This window comes from Gorilla gorilla, chromosome 6 (assembly GCF_029281585.2).
Source record: "Gorilla gorilla gorilla isolate KB3781 chromosome 6, NHGRI_mGorGor1-v2.1_pri, whole genome shotgun sequence".
Taxonomy (NCBI): domain Eukaryota; kingdom Metazoa; phylum Chordata; class Mammalia; order Primates; family Hominidae; genus Gorilla; species Gorilla gorilla.
The window spans coordinates 82,338,645-82,358,960 of NC_073230.2; the positions used below are offsets into that span (position 1 = coordinate 82,338,645).

The 20,316-nt window shown below is 44.7% G+C and overlaps 1 protein-coding gene across 3 annotated transcripts in view; it reads left to right on the forward strand.

The window, feature by feature from the left end:
* Nucleotides 1-1,248: 1,248 nt before the first annotated feature.
* Nucleotides 1,249-20,316, forward strand: part of POM121 (POM121 transmembrane nucleoporin) — a 56,955-nt gene continuing 37,887 nt past the window's right edge. For 2 of the 3 annotated variants that reach the window (XM_063708595.1, XM_063708596.1), the window contains exons 1-3: nucleotides 1,249-1,386; nucleotides 10,952-11,049; nucleotides 15,612-15,689. In XM_063708595.1, coding sequence (XP_063564665.1) covers nucleotides 15,688-15,689 — 2 coding nt within the window. In that variant the 5' untranslated portion in view covers nucleotides 1,249-1,386; nucleotides 10,952-11,049; nucleotides 15,612-15,687. Of the gene's footprint in view, nucleotides 1,387-10,951; nucleotides 11,050-15,550; nucleotides 15,690-20,316 lie in introns of those variants that run through there. The other variant, XM_055392706.2, reaches the window with a different exon arrangement.

Genomic DNA, 20,316 nt, shown 5'->3' on the forward strand with positions numbered 1-20,316 from the left:
TTGCCCAAGCTGGTCTCGAACTCCTGAGCTCAAATGATCTTCCCTTCTCGGCCAAAGTGCTAGGATTATAGGCATGAGCCACCATGCCCAGCCCCAACCTCTTAAAAATTGAAGCTGCTTCATGTTTGCCATTGGTACTTTTACACCTCATCATATTCTTCCTCCCCTTCATCCCATAGAATACACGATTCATCTTTAAGGACTTCAAGTTAACTGAGTCTGTGAAGGCTAATCTGATGGCATAAAGTTAAAATAATTTGATCCTCTTTTGTTAAATCATTCTTCACCTGTCTGCATTACTCTAATAACAGCTTTGGGCATTCATTCATTTAACGAATATTTATTGCTGCGAGATTGAGATGTTTGAGATAAAATCAGTCATGCAGATAGCCAGAGGCCACTGGCTATGAGAATAAAAGAGCCAAAAGAACAAGGAGCTGAAACTAGGTGAGAGCCCCAGAGCAGTGAGTTAGGAAGAAGAAGACCAGGAACTGAGTGGTGGGCACTCCAACATGAAGAGGTCCGGGAGAAGGGGAGGGCCTGGCAGCGAAGAAGACTAAAAGAAGTGACAAGGAGTAAAACGCTTGTGTTTGTTTACGTGTTTATCTCCTTATTAGGTTGTCTGCTTTCTAAGAGCAGGCATGGTGTTTCACTCATCTCATATCCCCAAAATGCAGTTCAGTTGCAAAATAGGAGCTCAGTTGTGTTTTGGGTTTTTATTTTTGTGTATATATAAAGGACCCCAAAGGATATGTGTTTCCAATATGATTTCCCTTCCATAATCTGTAACATAAAATAAGGTATACAGTGTTCATGGTTAACTTCACCAGCGAGCTTTGTAAAATGTTATCCCCCTATCCCTTTTCCATATCTCCCAATTCTGATCGTGTTGCCACTACAGGGGCCAGTGTCATTCAAAGATGTGGCTGTGGATTTCACCCAGGAGGAGTGGCGGCAACTGGACCCTGATGAGAAGATAACATACGGGGATGTGATGTTGGAGAACTACAGCCATCTAGTTTCCATGGGTAAGGATAGCTTGCTTTCTGAATGCTCTCAGTTGAATGGAGTTTTATGCTTGAGTTTGAAGAAATAAGCAACGACACCATTTAATTCCTTGTGGGCACTAGCTGTAGTGTTTATATTATTCTTCATTGTAAGGTTCTAACTTTGATTAGGTAAAAAATGGAGCATTTCTGTTTTGCAGCTTATGAGGTGGCAACATCTTGTACTTCGGAGATTCTGAAGCCGAGCAACTTGCCCAAGTCCTTCTTCTTTTCCCATTAACAAGATATGATATCACCAAGCCAAACGTCATCATTAAGTTGGAGCAGGGAGAGGAGCTGTGGATAACGGGAGGTGAATTTCCATGTCAACATAGTCCAGGTAAGTTAGTAGAGTATCAAATGTTAAAAAATGCTCATCCCAGACCTTTGGGAGTGACTAAAGAGTTGTTTATATGTATTCGGTACCCTCAGTAACACCTCCTAACCCCCAAATATCACTTTCCTTCCCGCACACATACATGAACTCTTTTGTTTATTTTGTATTTGATTTACATTGGTAGGGATTTTTTCATTCTAACCTATACTGGGGACCCATTCACTTCCTCTTCCTCCAGCATTATTGGTCACTTATTTACTCTCTCGCCATTACAGAATTGTTGTGGGCTGTTTGTTTGTTTGTTTGTTTGTTTTTTGGAGACGTAGTCTTGTTCTGTCACCCAGGCTGGTGTGCACTGGTATGATCTCAGTTCACTGCAACCATCGCCTCCCAGGTTCAAGCAATTCTCCTTCCTCAGCCTCCTGAGTAGCTGGGATTTCAGGCACATGCCACCAAGCCTGGCTAATTTTTGTATTTTTAGTAGAGACAGGGTTTCACCATGTTGGCCATGCTGGTCTTGAACTCCTGTCCTCAAGTGATCCGCCCACCTCAGCCTCCCCAGGTGCTGAGATTACAGTCCTGAGCCACTGCTCCCGGCCTTACAGAATTGTTTCATTTTGGGGCATTCAGAAGTCTGACATAAAAATTAACTTGAGACTTTTATGTTCATTCTTTTTATCTTCCATTTTCTTTCCTTCCTTGCTTTAAAAATACCTTGGACTTATTTTCTGCCCTCGATTTTATTTATTTCTTTAGGCATTCAGATACCAAAACCTCGTCGTCCACCTGTGCTTGTGAATTGAGTCACAGCTTGTGGTGTACCTTATTTCCCCAAGTCCATGCTCAGTTGATGTGATGATGTAGCGCTCCCTCAGCTTTCCCCTCTTTCCCCAGTGCTCATTTATGACCTCTGTGTTCATTTCCCCTTCCCCATAACTGGAATCATGCTCTGTCCATAGTAGACATTCAGGAAGTGTGAATTTCATAAGTGAATGTCGGTTCCTTTTCTTGCCTTTTCAGGAGTGTCCTCCTAGAACCCATTTTCCACTTTTTTGGTTTTATTTGTATCCCATAAAAGAGTTTATCTAATCTCAACTTCTAAGACCTTTTTTCCTGTGTATTTTTGCAGCTTGCCTCCAAATTGATATGTCTGACAGTTTTAACCTAGTTGAATATTTTACTTGACAATATAGCAGTACCAGTGAGATAGTTCACTTCCTTCTTTCTCAGAATGTCTGATGATAAACTGTGCACATTCCAAAATCATGAATTCTGTCTACCTTCCTCACCTCCCAGTATTTGATTGTGCTAGTCTTCTCTCCATGGTTTGTGTTCTTTGTCTTCTGTGAAATGCCTTGCAGATCGTCAGCACATTCTGTTTCTTTTGACATTAGTGTTCAGTATTTTCCCATACCTGGATTACAGTGGATCCATCTTCCATTCAAATGATCATTGTCCTTTTCCTTCATCTGCATTTTACTTGCCCAGATAATACATATTTTCCCTTCCTTTCTTCCTCTCTTCCCTCGCTCCCTTCCTCCCTCCCTCCCTCCCTTCCTTCCTTCCATTTTGAGATGGTGTCTCGCTCTTGTCGCCCAGGCTGGAGTGCAATGGCATGATCTCGGCTCACTGCAGCCTCCCCCTCCCAGGTTCAAGCGATTCTCCTGCCTCAGCCTCCCAAAGTAGCTGGGATTACAGGTGCACACCACCATGCCTGGCTAATTTTTATATTTTTAGTAGAGACGGGGTTTCAGTCTCTTGGCCAGGAGTTCACTCTGTTGAACTCTTGGCCTTTTGATCTGCCCACCTCAGCTTCCCAAAGTGCTGGGATTACAGGCGTGAGCCACTGCACCCGGCCCCCTTCATTTAATTTTAAATTGTGGTTAAAAAAACACATAACATGGCCAGGCACGGTGGCTCATGCCTGTAATCCCAGCACTTTGGGAGGCTGAGGCGGGCGGATCACGAGGTCAGGAGATCGAGACCATCCTGGCAAACACGGTGAAACCCCGTCTCTGCTAAAAATACAAAAAAATTAGCTGGGCGTGGTGGTGGGCGCCTGCAGTCCCAGCTACTTGGGAGGCTGAGGCAAGAGAATGGCGTCAACCCGGGAGGCGGACCTTACAGTGAGCGGAGATTGCACCGCTGCACTCCAGCCTGGGCGACAGAGCCAGACTCCATCTCAAAAAACAAAAACATAACATACGATTTACCGTCTTAACCATTTTTAAGCGTACAGTAATGTTAACTGTATTTGCATTGTTGAGCAATAAACTTTAGCGTTGTGCGTTGTGTGTCGGGTTTTGTCAAGCACGTGACAGCACGTAGTAGGTGTGGAGTGTGGCTCGTCAGCAAGCGCTCTGGCAGGTCGTGCTTTCGCCATCTTCATCCCTACTTACTGTGCTCCCGCTCCTTTGGGTCCCAGGATCCCACTCCTTCGATGAAACTCAGTCTTCCATCTCTGCCTGGTGCTCCTGCTCTGGTTTCTGCTCAACTGGGCGCCGTGTCTCTGTTCCCCAGAGTTCTGTTTCTGTTCTGTGCTGCCCCCTCCCCGTACCCCCGTTTTGTCTTTTTTAAGAGACAAGGTCTCGGTCGGGCATGGTGGCTCACACCTGTAATCCCAGCACTTGGGGAGGCTGAGGCGGGTGGATCACTGGAGGTCAGGAGTTCCAGACCAACCTGGCCAACAGAGTGAGACTACTAAAAATACAAAAATTACCTGGGCGTGGTGACACGCGCCTGTAGTCCCAGATACTTGGAGGCTGAGGCATGAGAATTGCTTGAACCCGGGAGGCGGCAGTTGTGGTGAGGAGAGAATGCACCACTGCACTCTGGTGCAGAGCCTGGATGACAGAGCGAGACTCTGTCTTAAATAAATAAATAAATAAAGACTCTTTCTAGGCCAGGGATGGTGGCTCACGCCTGTAATCCCAGCACTTTGGGAGACCGAGGTGGGTGGATCACCTGAGGTCAGAAGTTCAAGACCAGCCTGGTCAACATGGTGAAACCCCGTCTCTACTAAATATACAAAAATTAGCTGGGCATGGTGGCAGGCGCCTGTAATCCCAGCTAGTCAGGAGGCTGAGGCAGGAGAATCGCTTGAACCTGGGAGGCGGAGGTTGCAGTGAGCTGAGATCGTGCCATTGCACTCCAGCCTGGGCAACAAGAGTGAAACTTCATTCAAAAAAAAAAAAAAACTTTCTAGAGAGAGAGAGAGGATTGAGAGAGAGAGAGAGAGAGATCTCCATCCCTGTAGCCCAGGCTGGGAGTGCGGAGGTGCTATCATGGCTTACTGTAGCCTCCAACTCCTGGACTCAAGAGATCCTCCACCCCACCTTCCAAGTAGCTGGCACTACAAGTGCGCACAGCTGACCATGCTTAGCTAATTTTAAAAGTTTTTGGTAAAAATGGGATGTCCCTATGTTGCCCAGGCTGGAGTGCTGTGGCGTGATCATAGCTCATGGCAGTTTTGAACTCCTGGGCTCAAGCAACCCTCCCACCTCAGCTTCCACATAGCTAGGACTACAGGCCTGCCCACCACGCCCAGCTAATTTTTAAAAATTTTCTATAGAAGTGGAGTCTTGCTGTGTTGCTCAGGCTGGTCTCCAACTCCAGACCTCAAGCCGTCCTCCCACCTCTACCTTCCAAAGCGTTGGGATGACAGGCATGAGCCACAGCACCCGGCCTGTCTGTTCTGGACACACTTGGAGCACTTCTTGCTCTTCCACACCATCTCAATGACCAGGGTTGTCCAGATGGCTCCTAAAGGCTCCCAACAGGGCATAACATGTGAGGACTGCATTTCATCTGTTTGTAGGACAGTTGTATGTACCTTTTTCATACCTCAGACCCTGTCTAAATCTGAAGTGGTGGTATTTGCTTCCTCTCCCAGCCTTTCACCTCCTGTGCGTTCACTAAATTCACCAGTCACTAAGGCATGAAACTGACAGATTTTACTCTGAACGTCCTTTTCCTTCTGGGAGGTGCCGGGTCCTAGACAGCTGTCTCCATTTTTCTGTTCTTTGCATTCTCACTGCTCTCCCCTGGCCCCTCCTTCTGTACTTTAAGTATTAGCTTGCCTGTTGCAGCAGTCTTCTCTTTGATCTTCCTGATTGCCACCTCCTTCTGTCATCGTTCAGTCTACCCATTCTCTTGAGACTAATCTTCCTAAAGCATGGATCTAAATATATCATCTAGGCCGGGCGCAGTGGCTCACACCTGTAATCCCAGCACTGTGGGAGGTGGAGGCAGGTGGATTACCTGAGGTCAGGAGTTCGAGACCACCCTGGCCAACCCGTCTCTACTAAATATAGAAAAATTAGCCAGGCGTGGTGGTGCATGCCTGTAATCCCAGCTACTCCAGAGGCTGAGGCAGGAGAATCACTTGAACCCAGGAGGCAGAGGCTGCAGTGAGCTGAGATCGCGCCACTATACACCAGCCTGGGTGACAGAGCAAGACTGTCTCAAAATGAATAAATCAATCAATCTATCATTTACCTGCTCAAAAACTTTCAGTGGCTCCCAACTGTGGTCGGTTTAGATGCTTAGCTCATTAGAATGCCATCCACGCTCTAGATCTGTGGCTTTCAAGCTGGGCTTTGAGATGCATCATGAGTTCAAAGGGGAGAGTGAGGGGAAGAAGCTGAATTGCGGATTTCTGGTTTTCTAGCCCGTTGTCAATCTTTGGGTTTTATTCCTTTTTCAGATTGTGCTTCCATTTAAAAAAATGAGTTCCAGTTTAAAAATATATATATGTGCTGGACTGGGCATGGTGGCTTATGCCTGTAATCCCAGCACTTTGGGTGGTCGAGGTGGGCAGATCACTTGAGCCCAGGAGTTCGAGGTCAGCCTGGGCAACATAGGGAGACTCCATTTCTACAAAAAAATTTAAAAATTAGCCAGAAGTGGTGGCATGCACTTGTAGTCCCAGCTATTCAGGAGGCTGAGGTGGGAGGGTTGCTTGAGCCCAGGAGGTCAAGGCTGCAGTGGGCTGTGATAGTGCCACTGCACTCCAGCCTGGGTGACAGGGTGAGACCCTTTCTCAAAAAAAAGAAAAAAACTTAAATTAGTTGGGCATGGTGGCACGCACCTGTAGTCCCAGCTACTTGGGAATGTTGAGGTAAAAGAGGATTGCTTGAGCTCAGAGTTCTCAGGTTGCAGTGAGCTATGATTGTACCACTGCACTCCAGCCTGGGCAAGAGTGATACCCTGATTCTGTAAAAAAAGAAAGAAAGAAAAGTGCTTGAATACCATTGCAGTAAATGATCCATTCTAAACTATTTTTGGCCATGACTCCCACTGTTTACCCATCCCACGAAGTGTTCATTTCCTACTTCTATTAGAACATGTCACATTCATTCACAAAATATGTACTGATCATTAACTATTTGCCTGCCACTGTTAAGCACTGGGAATAAGATAGTGAACTGAACACATTACCCTAATAATTTTACACTTTATCGCAGGAAAAGATGGACACTGAAATATATGTGTCAAGGCTGGGCGTGGTGGCTCATGCCTGTAACCCTAGCACTTTGGGAGGCCGAGGTCAGGAGTTTGAGACCAGCCTGGGTAACATGGCGAAACCCCATCTCTACTAAAAATACAAAAATTAGCCAGAAATCGCTTGAACCTGGGAGGCTAAGGTTGCAGTGAGCCGAGATCGTGCCACTGTACTCCAGCCTGGGCAACAGAGCAAGACTCTGTCTCAAAAAATAATAATAATAAACAAAATAAAATATATGTGTCAAATGGTGACAATTACTGTGACGGGAAAAAAGTTCCTTGGGAGTGGGAAGTGATTACTTTTTATAAGGTGGTTGAGAAAGGCCTCACTGATAAGATACTTAGAGAGCTGAAGGAGGTGGAGAGAGAGCCATGCCTACCTCCAAAGGAACAGCATTCCAGAGAGGAATATGCATGGCATGTTTAGAATAGCAGAAAAAGCCAATGAGGCTGGAGTGAAGTTCAGCAAAGGCAAAGGTGGAGACAGTTGAGATCCAAGAGGGAGCAGGGAGTCATGTCACGCCCTGGTGAGGATCGTAAGGATTGTCTTTTACTCTGAATAAAATGGGAATCTTTGCAGGTTGAACAGAGGACTAATGAGATTCAACTAGTGTTTTTAAAAAGATCTCTCTGGCCTCTCTGTTGAGAACAGTTCATAGGAGAACTCTGGTCAAAACAGGGGTCCTGGTTATAAGGCAGCACTCCAGGCAAAACAAGCCAGAGGTGTGGATGAGAGAGGCAGCTGCAGATAGAAGTGGTCACATGCAGGATGTATTTTGAAAGCAGACCTGGCCAGGTGTGGTGGCTCAGGCCTGTAATTCCAGCACTTTGGGAGGCCAAGGCAGGAGGATCACTTGAGCCCAGGAGTTCAAAGCTAGCCTGGGAAACATAGCAAGACCCTGTCTCTAAAAAAATAAAAAATTAGCTGGGTTTGGTGGTGCGTGCCTGTAGTCCCAGGGACTTGGGAGGCTGAGCTGAGAGAATCGCTTTAGCCTGGGAAGTCATGGCTGCAGTGAGCTGTGATCACGCCACTGCACTCCAGCCTGGGCAACAGAGCAAGACCCTGTCTAGGAAAAAAAGAAAGAAAGTAGACCCAAAAGATTTGCAGATGCTTTGCATGCAGTGTGTAAGAGAAAGAGAGGAGTCAAGGATGACTCCAGGATTTTTTTAGGTGAACTTTAAGAATGGAGTTGTCATTTATTGAGTTGGCAAAGACTGCGGGAGAAACCAGTTTGGTGGGAGAGTGCGAAATTGGGAATTTGGTCTTGCACGTGTTAGGTTTATTTTTTTCTTTAAAAACAATTTTTAATGTTTTGAAAATAAATAGACAGATGGGGTCCCACTAAGTTGCCCAGGCTGGTCTCAAACTCCTGGGCTCAAGCGATCCTCCCGTCTTGACCTCCCAAAGTGTTGGGATTATAGGCATGACCCACTGCACCTGGCTTTGCACATGTTTAGTTTGAGGTGTTAGTTGGATATCCAAATGGAAACATCAAGTAGGCAGTTGCATATGTTGGTTTTGAGTTTAGGGATGAGATTGAGATGAAGATAAAAATGCTGGAGTCAGTCAGGCGTGTTGGCTCACGCCTGTAATCCCAACACTTCGGGAGGCCAAGGTGGGTGGATCACCTGAGGTTGGGAGTATGAGCCCAGCCTGGCCAACATGGCGAAATCCTGTCTCTACTAAAATTACAAAAAATTAGCCAGGTGTGGTGGTGGGCGCCTGTAATCCCAGGTACTCGGGAGGCTGAGGCAGGAGAATCACTTGAACCTGGGAGGTAGAGGTTGCAGTGAGCCGAGGTTGCACCTCTACACTCCAGCCTGGGCGACAGAGTGAGACTGTCTCAAAAAAAAAAAAATGCTGGAGTCTTCAATATGGAAACAGAATTTGGACTTAAGAAACGGGATGAGATACCTGGGAAGGCATTGTACAGTTTGTCTCCGACTGGCGAGGGTGAATTCTTTGAGAGGAGAGGCTTTGTTTTATTTTGTGTTTCTGTGTTTCTTTTTCTTTTCTTTTGTTTTTTTTTTTTTTTTTTTTAGACAGAGTCTCTGTTGCCCAGGTTGGGGTGCAGTTGTGCCATCTCAGCTCACTGCAACTTCTGCCTCCTCAGTTCAAGCAATTCTCCGGCCTCAGCCCCTGAGTAGCTGGGGATTATAGGCACCGACCACTACACCTGGCTAATTTTTCTGTATTTTTAGTAGAGATGGGGTTTCATCATGTTGGTCAGGCTGGTCTCAAACTCCTGACCGCAGGTGTTCTGCCCACCTTGGCCTTCCAAAGTGCTGGGAGTACAGGCATGAGCCACAGTGCCTGGCCTATTTTGTGTGTTTCTGATACCCCCTAGCACAGTTCCTCACACATAGGTAGGTGCTCAATGAGTGCTTATTACACTGAGCAGGGACTTTGTGATGCAAATGACTGTATCCCCAATACCTAGCACAGAGTGGTACCCAGCAAATATTTGACAAATAAATGTGTATTTGAATAAAGTGGAAAAATGTTAACTGCCATGGGAAATGTCAGAGACGGGTGTTCCAGATCATGATTTCTCTCAAGAGCATTCACCCGGTCACCATCACAGGATTTATTCTGCCTGCTTTATATTACTTTTTTTTTTTTTTTTTTTTTTGAGACAGAATCTCGCTCTGTCGCCCAGGCTGGAGTGCAGTGGCGCACTCTTGGCTCACTGCAAGCTCCGCCTCCAGGGTTCACACCATTCTCCTGCCTCAGCCTCCCAAGTAGCTGGGACTACAGGCATGTGCCACCACGCCCGGCTAATTTTTTTCTATTTTTAGTAGAGATGGGGTTTCACTGTGTTAGCCAGGATGGTCTCAATCTCCTGAACTCGTGATCCACCCACCTAGGCCTCCCAAAGTGCTGGGATTACAGGCGTGAGCCACCACGCCCGGTGCTTTATATTAAATTTAAACATACTTGAGCACCAGATTTTTATGATTTTCTCTACAGTCGTCATATGAGTGAAGGTGGTAATGTGGGACACAGCATTTTCTAAACCTGGCCAAGCAAGAGAACCATCTGTTGAGCTTTTGGCATTTTCAGAATATTAGGCATCACTCCAAAACCTACTGAATCAGAATCTCAGGGGTTGTGCCCTGGAGAATTATTTTTTAAAAGCTCACTAGGTGCTTCTGATTTAGCTCGTTCTCTGATGGCATTGGGATAATCAGTCCTAAGGCCCCAGGCCCTGCTCTGTCATTGACTGTCATTTTGAGTGAGTCATTTGATCTCTGGGTCTTTTTCCCACTTATAAAAAATGAGGATGAGAGCTGGGTGCCTAGATTTGTTTGTAATATTTAATCTCATTTTGATGCATGCAGGGTCTGTGCTAATAGCCTCCCTTTTATTCCTGATGCTGGTCATTTGCATCCTCTCTCTTTGCTTTTTTTTTTTTCTTTGATTAGTCTGGCTAGGGATTTCTTATTTTTAATTGATCTTTTTGAAGAGCCAACATTTGGTTTAATTGATTTTTTAAATGTTTCTATTTTAACTTCACTGATTTCTACTCTTACATTTTTTTTTATTTTTATTTTTTGAGATGGAGTCTTGCTCTGTCACCCAGGCTGGAGTGCAGTGGCGCAATCTTGGCTCACTGCAACCTCCACCTCCTGGGTTCAAGCGATTCTCCTACCTCAGCTTGGGAGTAGCTAGGATTACAGGCACATGCAATCACGCCTGGCTAATTTTTGTATTTTTAGTAGAGATGGAGTTTTACCATGTTGGCCAGGCTGGTGTTGAACTCCTGGCCTTAAGAGATCTGCCCACCTCAGCCTCCCAAAGTGTTGGGACTAGAGGTGTGAGCCACCCCCCCAGCCTGCTCTTATATTAATTCTATTTCCTTCTTTCTGTTTGTTTTGTGGTTATTTTGCTCTTTTTCTAGTTTCTTGAAATGGAAGCTCAGATTCTTAAGTTTTTTTTTTTTTATTATTGCTTCTTCTGTAAGCATTTTAGGGCTATGAATTTACCTAAAGTTTACTTTGGCTGCATCTCACAGAATTTGGCATTGTTTTTTAAGAGATGGCATCTCCCTTTATTGCCCAGGTCAGACTGCAGTGGTGCAATCATAGCTCATTGAAGCCTCAAACTCCTGAGCTCCAGGAATCCTCCCACCACAGTCTCTCAAATACTTGGGACTACAGGTATGCGCCACCATGCCCTGCTGACAGGTTTTTATATGTTTTATTTTTTTGAATTGAGGTGAAAGTCACGCACCTTTTTTTTTTTTTTTTTGAGACAGGGTCTCACTCTGTTGCCTGTGCTGGAGTGCAGTGGTGTGATTATAGCTCTCTGCAGCCTTTAATTCCTGGGCTCAAGCAATCCTCCCACCTCATCCTGAGTAGCTAGGACTCAGGCTAATTTTTTTTTTTTTTTGAGACGGAGTCTTGCTCTGTGGCCCAGGCTGGAGTGCAGTGGTGTGATCTCGGCTCACTGCAACCTCCACCTCCTGGGTTCAAGCGATTCTCCTGCCTCAGCCTCCAGAGTAGCTGGGATTACAGGCGCCCACCACCGTGCCCGGCTAATTTTTGTCTTTTCAGTAGAGACGGGGTTTCACCATTTTGGCCAGGCTGGTCTCGAACTCCTGACCTCATGATCCACCTGCCTCGGCCTCCCAAAGTGCTGGGATTACAGGCATGAGCCACTGTGCCCGGCCCGACTCAGGCTAATTTTTTATTTTTATTTTTTGTAGAGATGGGATCTCACTGTGTTGCCAGGCTGGTCTTGAACTCCTGGTCTCAAGTGATCCTCCTACCTCAGCCTTCCAAGGTGCTTGGGATTACAGGCATGAGCCACCACACCCAGTCCACATACCATTTTAAAGCATACAATTCAGGCTGGGCACGGTGCCTCACATCTATAATCCCAGCACTTTGGGAGGCCGAGGCGAGCAGATCACCTGAGGTCAGGAGTTCAAGACCAGCCTGGCCAACATGGTGAAACCCCATCTCTACTAAAAATACAAAATTAGCCAGGCATGGTGGCGCATGCCTGTAATCCCAGCTATCTGAGAGTCTGAGGCAGGAGAATCACTTGAACCCAGTAGGCAGAGGTTTCAGTGAGCCGAGATTGCGCCATTGCACTCAAGCTTAGGCAACAAGAGTGAAACTCATGAAAAAAAAAACAAAAAACTATGGACAGGATAGTTTCATCTACCTGTCTTCGTGTGTTCAGTGATTTCCATCTGCTCAAATGAATTCAAAATAGTCTGGTGAATTTTTCATTTCCATTTTTATACTTTTCTTTTTCTTTTTTTTTGAGATGGAGTTTCGTTCTTGTCACCCAGGCTGGAGTGCAATGGTGCGATCTTGGCTCACTGCAACCTCTGCCTCCTGGGTTCAAGCAATACTCCTGTCTCAGCCTCCTGAGTAGCTGGGATTATAGGCACCCACCACCATGCCTGGCTAATTTTTGTATACTTTTCAGCTTCAGACTTTGATTCCTTTCAATAATTTCTATTTTTTTCCTTTTTTATTTTTTTCTGTAAGCTTTAGTTTGTCTATAATACATTCTTTTCTTTTTTTTTGAGACAGGGTCTCACTCTGTCACCCAGGCTGGAGTGCAGTGGTGCAATCTTGGCTCACTGCAGCCTTGACTTCTCATGCTCAGGCAATTCTCCCACCTCAGCCTCCCAAGTGGCTGGGACTACAGGCGCATGCCACCACACTTGGCTGATTGTTTGCATTTTTTGTAGAGAGGGGGTTTCGCCATGTTGCTGAGGCTGGTCTTGAAATCCTGGCCCCAGGTGATCTGCCCGCCTCAGCCTCCCAAAGTGCTGGAATTACAGGCATGAGCCACTGCCCCTCACCTGTCTATAATATTTTCTATTTCTTTATCGATGTTCTGCATTTTGTTGAGACATTGTTCTCCTTGTATCCTTTAACTCTTTATTCATCGTTTCTTTTAGCTTTTTGAGCCGATTTCAGACAGCTGATTTAAAGTCTTTGTCTAGTACTTTCAATGTCTGTGCTTCCTTAAAGACAATTTGTTTCTTTTGTGAATGGGCTGTACTCTCTTATGTCACTGCATGGTTTGTAATTTTTTTTTGAAAATTGGAGTCAGGCACAGTGATTGACACCTATAATCCCTTTTCCCCAAAAAAAGAAAAAAGTAAAATTAAAAAGAAAAAAAGAGGCCAGGCATAGTGCCTCACGCCTGTAATCTCAGCACTTTGGGAGGCCGAGGTGGGCAGATTGCCTGAGGTCTGGAGTTCAAGACCAGTCTGGCCAACATGGTGAAACCTCATCTCTACTAAAAATCCCAAAACTTAGCCGGACATGGTGGTATGCGCCTATAATCCCAGCTATTTGGGAGGTTAAGGAAGGGGAACTGCTTGAACCAGGGAGGTAGAGGTTGCAGTGAGTGGAGATCACACCACTGCACTCCAGTCTGGACGACAGAGCGAAGACTCCGTCTCAAAAAAGAAAATCAGATATTTTGAGTATTATAATGGGGTAACTGGAAATTATTTTATCCTCCCCACCATCCCTGGGTTTGCTTTTGCTGTGGGCTGTAGCTGTTTGTTCAGTGACTTTCTAAACCATTTTTGCAAAGCGTGTCTTCTTTTACATGTGCAATCTCTGAAAGTCTCTCTGCCATTAGCTTGTGTTCAACTAGTGTTTTAACAGAGATTTCCTTGAATGCCAGGACCCAAAAACGAGAAAAAAAAAGAAAAACCCAGCTCTTTCCCTCTTTGTGGATTGCCACTGTGCTGGGGCACTGGAGCAGTCCTTCAGGGCTTAGCCAGTCTGTGTACAACTTTTTATTTATTTATTTTTTAAGATAGAGTCTTGCCCTGTCGCCTAGGCTTGAGTGTAGTGGCACGATCTCGGCTCACTGCAGCCTCTGCCTCCCAGGTTCAGGTGATTCTCTGCCTGAGCATCCTGAGTAGCAGGGATTACAGGCTTGTGCCACCACACCTGGCTAATTTTCCACCACACCCGGCTAATTTTTGTATTTTTTAGTAGAGACAGGGGTTTCACCATGCTGGCCAGGCTGGTCTCGAACTCCTGGCCTCAAGTGATCTGCCTGCCTCGGCTTCCCAAAGTGCTGGGATTACAGGCATGAGCCACTGCACCCGGCCCAGTCTGTGTACAGCTTTGCCCTAGGCTTTACTCCCTGCCTGCAGGGAGGATGGAGAGGAGCCACAGATGAAAGCTCAGCATCCTTTCTCAGGTCTATTCTGAGAATGTGCTCTGCACTCAGCATATGCATGGCTACTGAAATTCCATAGTACACATGGGTAGGTCCAAATTTCAGTACCCGAATTTCCCATAGAAACTCTCCACAACTTCTCCCATGCTGTTAGCACACCTCTAGTTTGCCTCAACTGTAATCTTTTGCCTAGGCATCAGTGGGGTATGCATTTGATTTACAGTGTTTTCAAGGAATACCCTCTGTGTGGCCACTTTTCTGCCCTGCGTGAGTTCTGGGTTAGGTGAAACAAAGGCAGATCAGTCCTTTTGGCAGCCCTTGGGCAGCTGAGAACAGGAAAACACAATGCTTTGAGAATAAGGTCTGCTCTGCTGCCTTCAATACCAGAAACCATGCTGGGAATGTGGGCTGCCATCTTCAAGGCTCCCACTGAACCATGGAAGGTTGTGGGACAAGGGCAAGTAAAAAAACCCAGTTTTCCTACCATTTTGAAGTTGCTTTTTTCTTGATTCAGTGTTCATTTGGAGTATTAGTCAGTTTTCACACTGCTGGAAAGAATTGCCTGAGCCTGGGTAATTTATAAAGAAAGGAGGTTTAATTGATTCACTGTTCCACTTGGCTGGGGAGGTCTCAGGACACTTACAATCATGGTGGAAAGCTAACAAGAAGCAAGTACCCTCTTCACTGGCTGGCAGGAGAGAGGGGAGAGTGCAGGGGAAACTGCCACTTAAAAACCATCAGATCTCGTGAGAACTCCCTCACTATCACGAGAACAGCATGGGGTGAACCGCGCCCGTGATCCAGTCACCTTCCACCAGGTCCCTCCTTGACCCCTGGGGATTACAATTCAGGATGAGATGTGCTTGGGGACAAAGAGCCACATCAGATGATTTGGTTATTGTAAACCTTTGATTATTTTTCTACAGTTCTCATGAAGTTGATTCAGGCAGTTTTGCTTGGTTTATCAATGTTTCTGTGGGGGGATGGGGACTTGGAGCTACCTACTCTGCCATTTTTGCTGATATCAGTCAACATGTTATATTTTCACTTTTAAATAATTCAATATGTTTTCCAGTTTCCCTTGCGACTTACTCTTTGACCCATGAATTATTTAAAAGTGTATTTAATTTCCATGTGTTTAGAGATTTTCTGGTTTCTTTTTTAAATTGATTTAGTTTAATTCTTTTACGGTCACAGAACATATTTTGTATGATTTCACTTATTTTACATTTCTTAAGATTTGTTTTGGCTGGGCATGGTGGCTCACACCTGTAATCCCATCACTTTGGGAGGCTGAGGTGGGCAGATCACCTGAGGTCAGGAGTTTGAGACCAGCCTGGCCAACATGGCAAAACCCCGTCTCAAAAACAAAAAAATTCACCAGGCGTGGTGGTGCATGCCTGTAATCCCAGCTACTCGGGAAGCTGAGGCAGGAAAATTTCTTGAACCCAGGAGGCGGAGGTTGCAGTAAGCCAAGATTGCACCTCTGCACTCCAGCCTGGGCGACAGAGCGAGATTCCATCTCAAAAAAAAGATTTATTTTATGACCCAGGTTCTGGTAAATCTTGCTGAATCTTCTATGGGCGAAGAATGTGTACCCTGCTGTTGCCGTGTGAAGTCTCCTGTAAATGTAAGTTAGGTTCCATTGGTCGATGATGGTGTTCAGTTACTGTATTGTTTGCTGATTTTCTTTGCTGTTTTTTCCCTGTAATGGTCTAAGCTTCCATATATCCTGTTTCTTTGTATATTTTGTGGTTTTTTGTTGAGAACGTTGCATTTTAAGTGTTACAATGTAATGACCCTCAAAATGTGATTCTCTCAGTCACCTGGGATTGCTGGGTTTTGCTTGTTGAGGTCTGAAGCTCCCCTTTTGTTACTTTTCCAAACTATTTTTGCAAAGTGTTTCTTCCTTGTGCTTGTGTGGTCACTGAAATTTGTTTCATTATCTCTGCAGTCAGCCAGCCACCTAACATGGATTTCCTTAAATAGGTGGCTTTAAATGGGGTGGGGCAGAGGAGGATTTTGTCTCTTTAATAAAATCTTCTGAAGGATGTCCCTGGGGAAGCCACTGTTGCTGAGAGGGCCAAATAAACCAAGGCAAGCATCCGGGCTGGTCCTCAGAGACCCATTGGACCCACCAAGGTGCAGAACCCACGGTTTTGGAGGACAGAGTTCCGCTGCTCGCCCTGGCATCAGCCAGCTGCTTCGGGAACTCAGGCTCAGGAATGGGGGAGTGTTGGCTGGTTGGCACATGCCACTCACCGGTGAAGATCAGCAGCCTCTCCCTTCATTGTTTAAGTATGTCTCTGGTTGTTAGGAGTTTCTGGTCATGTTTCAGAGTTCCAAAAGAGCTGATTCCAATCACTCTTTCTAGCTCAGTGGTTGCTTCAGTGAAGGGACTGATCTCTACACTACAGCTTCCTACTCTGCCATCTTATGTGACTATTGATATTTATTTATTTATTGAGACAGAGTCTTACTCTGTTGGCTGGAGTGCAGTGGTGCAGTCACGGCTTACTGCAGCCTTGACCTCCTGGGCTTGAGTGATTCTCTCACCTCAGCCTCCCGAGTAGCTGGGACTATAGGTATGTGCCACCATGCCTGGCTAATCTTTTTTTTTTTTTTTCTTTTTGTAGAGATGGGGTCTCACTATCATGCCCAGGCTGGTCTCAAACTCCTGAGCTCAAGTGACTCCCCCCGCCTCGGCCCCCTAATGTGCTGGGATTACAGGCATAAGCTACCACACTTGGCCATGAGTCATTTTTAAAAAAACAGATTCCAACAACCTTTTTGATTGCTGTGTTTAGAAGATTTATACTTAATTTTAGATGGGTTTTTATTATCTCTTTTCTAAGTTGTTCCCTCAGGGTTTTTTTATACCTGTTTGCCTTTTCTTGCCTTTTTATGGGGTATTTAGACATTTCTTAGTATGCCATGTAACTTCATATGCCGTGCTAAATCAATTCAGTATGCCATTTAGTATATATTTTTGTATAGGATTTTATAGGTGGCTGTAGAGATTATATTATACATACTTATGATCGTTGGCTAGTATCAACCTTTTACCAGTTCAAGTGGAATGTAGAAACTCTACTGCTTTGTAGGCCCCTCTGCCCTTTTTTATGGTATTGTTGTCTTGAATATCACCTCTACATATGTTGAGAACCACGTGAGATAATGTTATGATTTTGCTTTCGCCCATCAAATATAATTTTTAAACTCAAGAAATTATATTCACCCAGATATTTACCCTCTTATTGCTTTTTTAAATTTCTTTTTTAAAATTTAATTTGTATACTTTTTCTTCTGAAAAAAATCTTTCTGGATTTTTCTTCATTGCTTTTTTTTTTTTTTTGAGACAGAGTCTCACTCTGTCGCCCAGGCTGGAGTGCACTGGTGTGATCTCAGCTCACTGCAACCTCCACCTCCCTGATTCAAGTGATTCTCCTGCCTCAGCCTGTTGAGTAGCTGGGATTGCAGGCATGCACCGCCACGCCTGGCTAATTTTTATATTTTTAGTAGAGATGGGGTTTCACCATGTTGGCCAGGCTGGTCTTGAGCTCCTGACCTCAAGTGATCCTCCTGCCTTAGCCTCCCAAAGTGCTGATATTACAGGCGTGAGCCACCGCGCCCAGCCTCTTCAGATGTTTTCTGGGCACTGCACTCTTTCCTCTCCTTCTGGAAATTCAGTGACATGAATGTGAGAGCTTTTGCTGTTGTCCCATTGTTCTTTTTGTGTGTGTGTGTTTGTTTTCTCTCTGTTGGTTCAATGGGATTATTTCTATGTAATTTTTTTTCTTATGGCAAGATTGTCACGATACAGACTGAATCATTTTTGCTGCTCTATCATCAAGGTCACTAATTTTTTTCTCTGTTGTATCTCCATTCTGCTATTGAGTTCACCCATTGAGTTTTTTACTTAGTTATTGTAATTTCTAGTTCTGAAATTACAATGTAGTTCTTCTACATATCTTCAATGATGTTGGGGGAACCCGCCCCCGATAATTCAACATGAGTCCTTTTCTATTTTCCCTAAGTGTCAGCCAGTCTGAGAAATAAAGGGAAAGAGTACAAAGAGAGAAATTTTTAAAGCTGGGTGTCCGGGGGAGACATCACATGTCGGCAGGTTCCATGATGCCCCCAAAGCTGCAAAACCAGCAAGTTTTTATTAGTAATTTTCAAAAGGGGAGGGAGTCTATGATGAGGGTGTGGGTCACAGAAATCACATGCTTCACAAGGTAATAAAATATTACAAGGCAAATGGAGGCAGGGCGAGATCACAGGACCGGGGCAAAATTAAAATTGCTAATGAAGTTTTGGGCATACATTGTCATTGATAACATCAGGAGACAGGTTTGAGAGCAGACAACCGGTCTGACCAAAATTTATTAGGCGGGAATTTCCTCGTCCTAATATGCCTGGGAGCGCTATGGGAAACGGGAGCTTATTTCCTCCCTTACCTGCAATCGTAAAAGACAGACGTTCCCAGAGCGGCCATTTTAGAGTCCTCCCCCTAGGAACGCATTCTCTTTCTCAGGGCTGTTCCTTGCTGAGAAAAAGAATTCAGCGTTATTTCTCCTATTTGCTTTTGAAAGAAGAGAAATATGGCTCTGTTCCACCCAGCTCTCAGGCAGCCAGACCTAATGGTTATCTCCCTTGTTCCCTGAACATCACTGTTATCCTGTTCTTTTTTCAAGGTGCCCAGATCTCATATTGTTTAAACAATTTGTGCTGTTAACGTAATCATCACAGGGTCCTGAGGCGACATACATCCTCAGCTTACGAAGATGACAGGATTAAGAGATTAAAGACAGGCATAGGAAATCACAAAAATATTGATTGAGGAAGTGATAAATGTCCATGAAATCTTCACAATTTATGTTCAGAGATTGCAGTAAAGACAGGTGTAAGAAATTATAAAAGTATTAATTTAGGGAACTAATAAATGTCTATGAAATCTTCACAATTTATGTTCTTCTGCCATGGCTTTAGCTGTTCCCTCCGTTCGGGGTCCCTGACTTCCTGCAACACAGTGAGACTTTATATTTTTCAGTGTGTTTCGAGAGTGTTCATAATTACTTCTTGGGCCATTTATAAGATAGCTCATCTAAAATCCCTATGCAATAATTCCAACATCTTTGTCATCTTAATGTTGCCATCTGTTGATTGTCTTTCCTCATTCAGATTTTTTCTGGTTTTTAGTATGAGGAGTAATTTTTCTGGGTTCAGATTTTTCTGGTTCTTAGTATGAGGAATAAGTTTTAATTTTATCCTGGACACTTTGAGTGTTATGTTATGAGGCTGTATGTAGTTCCTGTATAAATATTCTATATTAGCAGGCACTCAACCTGTTTAGATTCGGGTTGCACTTTCTGTGGCCAGCAGGACTCTGGTTCTAAGATCAATTTAGTTTTCTAAGTTTTTGCAGAGCTCTTCTGGCCTCCCACACCTGTGTGCAACCCAGAGGCCAATTTGTTTTTTTGTTGTTGTTTGGAGACAGTGTCTTGCCCTGTTGCCCTGGCTGGAGTGCAATGGCCCAGTCATAGCTCACTGCATCTGTAACGTCCCAGACTCAGTCACTCCTTCTTCTCAACCTCCTGAGTAGCTGGGACCAGAGGTACACACTACCACGCCCAGCTAATTTTTTATATTTAGTAGAGACAAGGTCTCACTCTGTTGCCCAGGCTGATCTTGAACTCCTGGGCTCAAGTGTTCCTCCCATCTCGGCCTCCCACAGTGTTGGGATTACAGGCATGAGCCACCCCACCCAGCCGTGGAGGCCAGTTTGAAACCTCAGAGTATTCCACATTGCCGTTGAGCTCTCAAAGCTTTTGCTGTGTTGATCCTGGTTGTTTTCACACATGGGCACTTCGAGGGCATGGCCAGGACTTCTACACATATTTAACCCATTTCCCATTTAGGAAAAAAAAAAGTGCAGCTTGCTGCTAGCGTTCATTTAATTTTGCATAAACATACTTTTGAGCCTGAAGTAAATCTGACTGATTTTCAATGCGAAAATGAAATATGAAAACTGGGTTTGGCCTCCTTCCAAGTGTACTTTCCTTCTCTTCCTTCCTTTCTTTACTGCTTTAAAGCTTTTTAATATACTTTCACTCCTGTTCTAAAAGAAAAAAATATATATCAACTGTTCTTGGAGTTATTATTAAACAGAACTTGTCTTTAATCCGAATGTAACAGAAATGTACACGACGTTATATTAGGATTAGAGAGGAATTTTCTGCAGTGGGTGGGACGGG